General features: G+C 48.1%; 1 protein-coding gene across 1 annotated transcript; it reads left to right on the forward strand.

Annotated features, from left to right (window-relative positions):
* Window positions 1–5,695: 5,695 nt before the first annotated feature.
* On the forward strand, window positions 5,696–9,863 carry LOC139747254 (uncharacterized). Its single transcript, XM_071659342.1, has 2 exons — window positions 5,696–5,871; window positions 6,770–9,863. Exon 2 carries the CDS (start codon window positions 6,775–6,777, stop codon window positions 7,738–7,740), a length of 966 nt encoding a protein of 321 aa, XP_071515443.1. The 5' UTR covers window positions 5,696–5,871; window positions 6,770–6,774; the 3' UTR covers window positions 7,741–9,863.
* The last annotated feature ends 610 nt before the right edge of the window (window positions 9,864–10,473 follow it).

Below are 10,473 nucleotides of genomic sequence, written 5' to 3' on the forward strand. Positions count from 1 at the left end.
CTCCAACCCTGCCTGACCCGCCCTTCATCACTTGGCCTCCATCCCTCACCTGCAGCACCTGTGTGGCGCCTTCTTAAACACCTGTGTGTGTGTCTCCTCCTTCCCTCCCTCACATACGTCCCCTCATTTATCAACTCCTCGTCTGTGACCCTCATGGTGCGCTCCCTCACCTGTGAACCTTCCCCCAGAGTGCATCCCCTCGAGTGCGTTCCGTCACCAGAGTGCGTCACTCGCACCTCAGGACCTCCTGCTACCTCCGTCCGCACATGACACCAGGTAAGACACGGTCGTCCTGCTTCAAAACCTCTGCATCACACGTGGCCTGACAGACGGATCTCATATCTTAGGTATGTGGAGTGTTTTGTGAGCACAAATCATCAACTGTACTTCACGTCGCCTTACAACGAAATAATAATGACCTGTTCTATGTTTTCGTAGATAATGACCTAACACACACACACACACACACACACACACACACACACACACACACACACACACACACATATATATATATATATATATATATATATATATATATATATATATATATATACATGGGTGGTGCTACCGGACTCTGCCTACTAGTGGTTACCCCTCCGAGTGAAAAATCAACTTCGGCGAGGCTGTGTCAATCGTCACTTCCCTGCACCTGACTGGAGCGCAGCACCAAAGCTGCTCAAGTCCCACAGTAAGGGTCCTTCACTGTATAAATGATTATCACTAGGTATATAAATGAGTAAATTTCCCAGCGTTCTGTGCACATCATGTACGTTTAAACACGACGTCGACAAGAAACAAAACAGGGTTGTCCTATGTTGTCCTCACACTACATTCACTGGTAGGAGTTGGGTGTGTGTGTGTGTGTGTGTGTGTGTGTGTGTGTGTGTGTGTACCGTTTCCTGGGAATAGAAAATGTGCTCTTATCACATATGTGTATAATTAGATTTTATCAGCTGAGATAATGAACAATCAGCGTAATTAATCGTAATTACTCTCCTTATATAGAGAGTATAGTGAGGGATGATTTAACCAATTATTCGCTCCAGGATACAACTCGTTGTTGTGTCTGTTGTATTATCCATCAACGACCAATGTGAATAGTCATGTTAATATTTCCCTATAAATTATATTCCCGGATGGTCCTATTCCTGGGTGTAATGTAATCCAAATATAATCTATCAAGTCCACATCCAAATATAATCTATCAAGTCCACATCCAAATATAATCTATCAAGTCCACATCCAAATATAATCTATCAAGTCCACATCCAAATATAATCTACCAAGTCCACATCCAAATATAATCTACCAAGTCCACTTCCAAATATAATCTATCAAGTCTACGTGGCAAGAGTAACGCTTGAAGGGTAATCATATGCCAAATTTTCTGAAGAAGCTCCCTGTGTTCAGACGCCATGCTGTTCGTTGACGCTGCCTCTTTAAATATTCAGGTTATCACACCAGAAAAAAAATGAAAAGCGTCAATACGCCATCACAGGAAATTAACTAATGTATATTAAGTTTGAATGATTATGGTCTGAAATGACCGGGGGGCATAAAATATTGTTGGTATGATATTATTAGGGATCAATTAGTCCCAAAAGTGTGGATATGTTGTAACGAGCTAGTACTATTATACCGCAATATCTCCGTTTGGAAACCAACTGACACTCAGATGTTCAAATAATGTTGTCTTCAGCATACGTACTGATGTGGCCAATCAGTGTTGTGCTTAGGCAAGATAGACCAATGTCAACAGAACTTTTGCCCCTCGAAATGTACCTCACATGTCTTCACATTAGGATTCACGTACCCCTTGATGAGAATTCACGTCCACCCTGATGAGGATTCACGTATCCCCTGAGGAGGATTCATGTATCCCTTGAGAATTCACGTACCCCTTGATGAGAATTCACGTCCACCCTGATGAGGATTCACGTCCCCCATGATAAAGATTCACGTACCACTCTGATGAAAATTCACGTACCCCCTGATGAGGATTCACGTCTCCCCTGATAGGAATTCACGTACCCTCTGATGAGGATTCACGTATCCCCTGATGAGGATTCACGTCTCCCCTGATAGGAATTCACGTACCCTCTGATGAGGATTCACGTAACGTGTGATTAAGACGACAAGTCTAACAAGACTTTCATCCGAGTCTACTGCTCTTCCCACAGGGAGCTACCGGTGCACTACAGGGGTGAGGGAGTCTTCGGCAGGGATGGGCAGGAGGAGGATTCAAGGCCTTCGGCGTCGTCGGAAGGTCCGACCTTTGCTCTTCAGGTTCCATAAAGTCGGTCATCTTCAGCCGTGGGTGAATCAAGTCTCCTGGGACCTCCCTGCAGGAGACGAGTAAGTTGCTCTGTCTGGCTCGATGTCTTCGAGGAGTTTTGGTTAAGTGTCTCCAGGACAACTTTAGTGTTACAATCTTCCTCTCCTTCTTCTTATTCTTCTCCTTCCTCCATAACTTTCACGTGTGGCTCAACATGATGAGACCAGGAAAAATGGGAAGTCGGTTCAGATGTTGGTCATCTTGATTTAACCAGGTCTCATATATGGGAGGGTGGCCAACTGATCGGCCAGGAGGTGTGGCCAACCTATGAATTTCTAGACGTAGGTCATACGAGTGTATGACCATACTGATCATTTGAGAATGTGGCCCTCACGTTGTGGTATGGAAAATGCGGCTAACATGATCTTGCAGAAGTACAGTGTTATGTGGACGTGGCCAACATGTTCATGTGGAGGTGTGGTTCTTACAGGGGGTCGCATGACAACCAGTGGAGCTACCGGGCTTTGCTGTGGCCATTCAGGGCGGCCTCGCGGTGTCTCTGCTGCCCGGCGTGGTGTCCTCGCTTCTCCCTCCTCGAGTACAAGTACGAGGTCACCATGGTCGTCCAGGTGAGTGTTAGAGTCGTCCAAGGTGAGTACTGGAGACACCATGTTCGTACCAGGAGGGAGCAACGGCCACTTGTTGAGAGGTCGGTGCTCCCATTGTCGTCTGAGTGAGTGCTAGGTGCTCCCATAGTTGTGTGAGTGAGTGTAGGTGCTGTCACCGTTGTCTACGTGAATGCTGGAGTCCTCAAGGTGAACACAGGAGCCACCAAAGTCTAGGTGAGTAAGACGGTCCAATACAGGAGCATATAAGATAAACGTGCACGTTTCAAGCAAGTGCTAGGGGTAGTCCTCGAGAGAGTGTGTTTGGGTCACCGACGAGGTACCATACTGCAGGCGCCCTTCCTCTGGTGTGATAAATGGCGAGACATGTTGAACGAATAGAAAATTAAACTCTCGCATGTCAATGTCTTCTTCAGTCTGTAGTCTCCTTCACTGTCCCCCAGGTGTGGTGTCTCCTGCTGGGGATTCTCTTCCTCATCCTGGATGCTGCGAGTTCGTCGGCTACGCCTGGCGATAGACCTCTCACTAGCACAGTCGCCACCACCACAACCACAGCCACACGTGTCTAGCTCTTCCTCGAAGACTGCATCTTGGTTCAAGCTCCAGGCTCTCGCTTCGAGTGAGAGCTTAAAAGTCAACAGTGTCCTTGAAATAATCTAAACAGACACAGAACTCAGTATATACATGACATCAACATCACCAAAGTTTATAAATGTATATACATAAAGTGTTACTGATGTACACAGAATAGCGGTTACGAATGTACATTAGCCAATGTAGAGGCATAAAACCACATCTATCTAGGCCCAGAGTGGGAGCTAAGGATCTGTATACATTGTGTTTGTATCACATCCAAAACTCACTACATAGCCCTCCTCTCGCGTGATGATATTGTGTTGATCGTATTTCGCTGGTAAAGTCTTTCGACCTATTATCATATTTTGAAAGAACTTTCGATGATTGTATTAGCATTTATATAACATTTTGCTAACTTGTAGATGAATGTTAATGTGAACAGTGTGCCTTAACGATAATTTAAACTTGTATCTGTCTGTGTTTCGCGTAATCACTGTCTCTTCTTGGAATGATATTGTGAAAAAGAATTGTATCACCCATCAAAGGGTTGTATGTCGGTACTACAACCACTTCTAACTCATTAAGACCACTGAAGCTTATCCTTGGCACTGTAATAATGGTATGGTGACTACAGTGTGAAATTATATGGTGAAATGATTTTTTTAGAACATTACTTCCCTTAAAAACTATACCATTGCATAACATTATAACATTTTATATGCTGAATTCGTATATATCATATATATGATAAAAAGCAATAGTTCGAAGATAAAGTAGCCATCATTTACACACAAACACAAACACATATTCCTATCTTATCTCTGACTACCCAGGACCAATTCTCAGTGAAAGAATCCAGGTTGTACCCAGGACCTTGCTAAAGGCTCCTGAAGACCAAGGCTGTTCTACTTCAAGTAGCAGGGATAGGTAGACTCTTTTGGAGTAAAAAGGTCTTTGACTCCCCACCCCAACATCCTTCTCTTCCCTATGCATCCTTCATCGTGCATCCTTATCCCTAAGCACACAGCTGTTAAGGCACAACCATCATTATCTGTCACTATAAATCCTGACCCACACCTGGTCTTCCACCCACCAGGGACATCAGCTACTGTGAAACATTCGTTCATACACGATATCAAACAACAACATTACAAGATAAAAGACAAACACCTGTTTTTGAAAAAAAAAAAGAAAAAAAAGCAGATTTTTGATGACTGACATGGAAACCTTATGAGAGTAGACTATAAAAGCTTACAAAAGGACCCGGTATATATGGGACCAAGTCTTGTGGGAAATATACAGGTGATTCACAGAGTGATCAAATGTAGTTCATACGAATCTCATATGGGTGGGGATCAGTGAGGGACCAGCCAATGTGTCGTGGGTGGTGTTGCCCCAGCCACAATGTGTGGTAAGTAGGTAGGTGGCAATGGCCTAGCCACTGTAGGTTGGTGGTTGGCAGTGCCTCCAACCACTGTGTGGTAGATGGGTGGCAGTGCCTCAGCCACAGCGTGATAGGTGGTTGGCAATGCCCTAACCTCTCATAGGTGGTTGGCAGTGCCACAGCCACTGTGTGGTTGGTGGTTGGCAGTGCCCTAAGCACAGTATGGTAGATGGGTGGCAGTGCCACAGCTTTGTGGATGGTGGTTGGCAGTGCCCAACAACTGTATAGTAGATGGTTGGCAGTGCCCAACAACTGTATGGTTGGTGGCTGGCAGTGCCCAAGCCACTGTATAGCTGGTGGCTGGCAGTGCTTCAACCACTGTGTGGTAGGTGGGTAACAATGCCCCAGCCTCTGCGTGATAGGTGAGTGGCAGTGCCCCAGCCAGTGTGCGATAGGTGGGTGGCAGTGCCCCGGCCACTGTTTTGGTTGGTAGGTGGTGGTTCATGAGGCACTGTGTAGGTGGGTGGTTGGGGTGGTGGTACGGGGCAAAGCCACCATCAAGTGACACATGGAATAAAGATGGCAAGCGTCTTCATTGGCCGCCTGTTCCTCCGCTCCCCTGCCCTCTCACAATAGGTCAGACCCCACTCAAATGACGGACACAATAGGTTCTGACACCTGCGGCTCCAGGCAGCCAATCACAGCCGCCTTTATCACTACTCTCGGCCAATCATTAACATAATCAATCAATAAGCTCCGCCCCCACGCGCCGTCGGGATATATAAAGAGCCAGCAACAGAAAACGGGCTTAGTTACTTTGTCCGCCTTGCCGGTTGTCGGTTACGGTGCGCCTGACGCGTCTGTGTTGTGAGAGACGTGGTCGTCACAACCACCACGGACTCCTAGTAACGACCTCTCACCTGGACTCTACGACCCTTCCTGCGATATCCATCGTTACCACTAAGACAACTACTCGCGTGAACAACCCACTGCACTAGCATTAAAAGGTAACCATCATTGCAATAGTTTATACTATTTTTTTTGTGACTTTTCTATTTATATATTGAAGGTGATATTCATTCTTGATTGTCCTGACCTTATAAAATGCATCATTACTGCCTGTGTTGTTGATCACATTTATCGACTCTACGTCATAGTGAGGCGTAGAGTGTTGCGAATTCGACTGTTTCATTGTTTCACGGGACATAATATCCATCAGCGTGTCAGCGTTGCATTTGTGTCAAAACTATTGTAATTACGTAACGTGCACTACCCGCTGGCAACGCCTAATAATTCCCTCCCACCTAAACTATGATCAAATGATCTCAACTTTTATTGATAATAAAACAAGTGATCAATTCTAAATGCACAGCAATAAAAGGTAATGTATATTGAGGTTATCACTGCTATTTGCCGATGATGGGAATGGAACGAGGATGGGGATTTGGTGGCTGTTGTACATCACGACAACAATCGCGGTATATACGGACTCTCCTCCTCCCCACATTCTCGCCTGGCCTTACAAGTGTTGAGCGCGTGTAGGAGGCGTATTGATCTAGTTCCCGACAGCTGGCTGAGTCAGCAGTATGTAATGTTTACATCTTAAGTGGCAATAACATGAAGGAGGAGGAGGAGGAGGAGGTAAGGGAAGCGGGGAGACGGAGGAAAAAGGGCATGGTATTGTCCTCGCTAGGGCTTCGCATGCTTTCCGGTGTGTTTGTAAAGTTGAGGTCGTAATTGTCTTCTTATGTGGACAATCACTTGGGGAAAAGTTAGTTTTAACATAGCTAGGTTAGCCCCAGGGTCCAGCTGGGCCATGTGTGTAAGGTAGAGGGACATAATTGTAGTCTATAAGTTGTTGCACGGCTGTTTCTGTCGCGCGCTGACTGTGTTGTGCTCTTGCAGGCGTCATGATCATGGAGGCGCTGCGTGGGGTGAGCGCCGCCTCCACTCCACACACCTCCCCCACCAAACGCACCTTCGATGTCGCCTTCCTCACGGGCGCCCGCGACCACGCCCTCGACTCCGACGTCCCCTCGCCCGCAGCTAAAGTGAGCAGAGTCGCGGGGCTGAAGGTGTCGCCGCCTGCCGTAACAGACTCGCCAGCGCCGTCGTCCCCTCCCCGCGACGACGTGACCCCCGGCAGCGCCTTCACCAAAGTCACCAGGTCGCAGGCGTCGTCGCCGCCGCACTTCAGCGCCGCTGCCACTACCCTGGACACCCTCAGCTCCGCCTGGCCTCCCGTGTCGGCCTCCTTCAGCGCCGTCAGTTCCCTACTGAACAGCGGCAAGTCCCTGGCGCCCTTGTTGGCTGCCCCTGGCCTCCTTCCGCCGGGTTTGGCTCCCTTCCTGCCTCCAGCCGCCCCCGACCGCCTCAACAACAACCTGGTGGAGGAGTACCTCAAGTCGCAACACCAGCTCATGGATTCGAAACTTGGGGGTGACCTGTCGGCGAGCGAGGCACTGTCCCGCCTGCGTTCGACCATGTACCCGGCCGACCAGTACAAGCTGCCCTTCACCACCCTCTCCTACCCGCTCTCCACGCCGCCCCCGGCCGACGCCGCCACCAAGCTGAGTGCCGCCGCTGCCCCCTTCCTGTCGCAGCCGTCCGTGTCGGCCCTCATGCCGCCGTCCCTCATGTCCCTGACCCAGACGACCCAAAATGTGTGCGCCAAGTGCAACATCTCCTTCCGCATGACCTCCGACCTGGTGTACCACATGAGGTCGCAGCACAAGCGGGAGGCGGACCCTTACAAGAAGCGCCGGAACGAGAGACTCAAGTGCAGCATCTGCAACGAGAGCTTCCGTGAGCGACATCACCTCACGCGGCACATGAGCGCCCACCAGGACCGCGATAACGATGGTGAGGCCAAGTGAGACGGCCAATGGGCGCACCGGCCACACTCCCACAGTGTCCTCCTACACCCACACTTTGGGCTGCCCGCGTACACCTACACTCCGAACCGCCCACGACACTACCGGTCGTAATGTGTGCCGCCCACTTCCTCCGTAACCCATGAGATAACCCGCCTAACGTCTTGACGACCTGAAGAGTGAGCACCCATACCCACCCGCACCCACATAGTGAGCCCATACACCCACCTGCACCCATGAAGTGAATCCCCACACCCCTACAGTGAACCACCGTACCCACAAAGCGGGCCAAACACGCCCACATTAAGAACACCTTTATCCTTCCATGTAGTGCACCACTCGTAACATGGGTCGCTATACCTCCTCCCACCACTCACAAAGTGAGTCACCACCTCCCCCATCACCTACTGTGTGAGCCTGAGCGCCCTTCGCCCTTCATGCCCTATAAAATGGGGTCTCGGCGCCCTTCGCCCTTCATGCCCTACAAAATGAGTCTCGGCGCCCTTCTCCCCCATGAACTGAATCTAGGCGCCCTTAACGGCCCCAAAGTGCGAGTCTCCGCGCACTTCAACCTCCATAGATCGAGTATCAGCGCCTTCACGCCCTACAAAGTGACCCTCTGCGCCCCTCAATCCCCCAAAACAAGCTGCAACTTTGGAGATGGAACGTTCGAAGTCTTGGCTAGTCCCAGGGTACGGCGTGGCAGATGGGTGATAGAAGAACGGTGATTGGTTGATACAGAGACGACGGTGGACTGACACAAGAGCGGTGACTGGCTGAGGCAAGGGGCAGCGATATTCGAATGAAACATTGGCAGTGATTGGCTGAGACGAGAGCGACGGGAGGATGAGAAGTCGGTGATTGGGGCAAGACGAATGTTCGACTGAGGTCAGAGCGGTGATTGGCTGGTATGAAAGCCACGACTGGTTCAGGCAGGGGCAATGATAGGCCTATACTTAAGGTTGGTGACTGGTGGAGAGAAGGAAGGAGATTGGCTGATGGAAGGTAGGTAACTGCCCATTACATAATAAGGTGGTCACAGGTTTACGCAAAGGTGCTGATTGGATAATACAAGACACCAGTGATCAGCCAATACCCAGGCACCGTTACTGATTAACGCCAATCAACCGAAACAAAGACGATGATTGGTCGACAAGGACCCACAGTGACTAGCCAATTTGGCTCGCAAATGACCGTTTTCCCCAATGTACTACTGTGCTAAATATGGGATACAAAAATAAAGTGAAGTGTACATTACTGTAACGCTGACCAAGACAGTGAGTTCTGTACTCTGTATACAAGCGTTACAAGGCTGTGCAACTTGTACATCGTTATCGAGTGCTACAAAGGCTGTACAATCTGCACATCGCAATCACGTGTCGCGTCTATACTGTACATTCCAAGTGTGTACTTCGCCATTATGTGCTTCAAGAATGAGTAGTACAATGTAATGCTTTCTCCACATCAACTCTGGCATGTTCCCCAAGAACTGCCGAGTACAACGTATGGGGAATGTACATCGCTCACACATGTCTCTTGAACGCACAGTACAATGTAATGGTTTGTGTACATTGCTTTAAAATAACATTTTATGTCTTTATTGTGAAATGGAACTTGTTCTCCCATTTTCTTTCGTTCTTAACAGAGAATGGATGGCAAATGCCAACTTGTTTATTTCCTGTTTCAGATTCTAATATATTGTAATTAGCTTTTGACTCATTTCTTTTATATAGATGTTTGTAAATATATATATATTTCTGATCTTTAGATCTGACGAGAGTGAAAAAAAAAGAAGAAATATTTGGCAGATTATAATTTCGAATTAAAGTGTCTCTTGAAGCTAGTCAGTTTTCCCCGGCATGAAACCAGTGCAATAACTAAGTGTATATACAAGTTATGGATTTCAAAAATTCTATGTAGTGGTAGGGGCATATGTTGATGTGTTGTGGTGACGTCACCAGTAGCGACCGACGTCACCGATAGCCGTGACGTCACCGGCGCCGATGGGGCGTCAGAGCCACCGACGCTGGTGACGCCATAACGTTTCTGCTAGTCGGGACGTCATGGGGTCCGAGGGGGCCCTCCTGTCCTCCGCGTTTAATAAAGGATGTCTTTTTTTGGAGTAACTTTTCTGGTGTTTGATTAACCCACGGTTTTTTTCTCTCTCTTTTTTTTTTTAAAGGATGGAATTAACTGACCCTCGTTATCCTCGAGTGTTGTTGGTCAAGGGGGAGGTGCTCTGACCAGACACATCAGATGATCGTACACTCCATATTGTTTATTTGTGGTTACGAGGTGAGGAATGGCCTCATTTGCGTACAACCACTGTCTAGCTGTCATGTATCCTGTACTGGCAACGGAGCCAATCATCCACAATTATACCCTACTGAATCCATGGTTTAAGCTTCACCATTTCCTGTGCCCTACTTCAGCCCACTGACGGTACCTTTCCTTACCCCCGTATACCACATCAATCCAATTCGTTCTATCCCATGCACGCCTCTCACCCTCACGAATGTTTACGCTCCGATAACTTAAAGCCTTATTCACTCCATTCCATCTCCCTCTTGGTCTCCCCCTCCACTTTAATGTGTGTGTGTGTGTGTGTGTGTGTGTGTGTGTGTGTGTAAGCATTTCAATATTTGTATACTTCTGCACCTTTACTATTTGCTTATCTATAAATTCATTTATCGCGTGACGACAACTTGTAAAGTTTCCCTTACATACCTCATCTTC

Source organism: Panulirus ornatus, chromosome 68 (genome assembly GCF_036320965.1).
Source record: "Panulirus ornatus isolate Po-2019 chromosome 68, ASM3632096v1, whole genome shotgun sequence".
In the NCBI taxonomy this organism is placed as follows: Eukaryota; Metazoa; Arthropoda; class Malacostraca; order Decapoda; family Palinuridae; genus Panulirus; species Panulirus ornatus.

Excerpts from the sequence above, each read along its gene's own strand:
- LOC139747254 (XM_071659342.1), top strand. The coding sequence starts at position 6,775 with ATGATCATGGAGGCGCTGCGTGGGGTGAGCGCCGCCTCCACTCCACAC.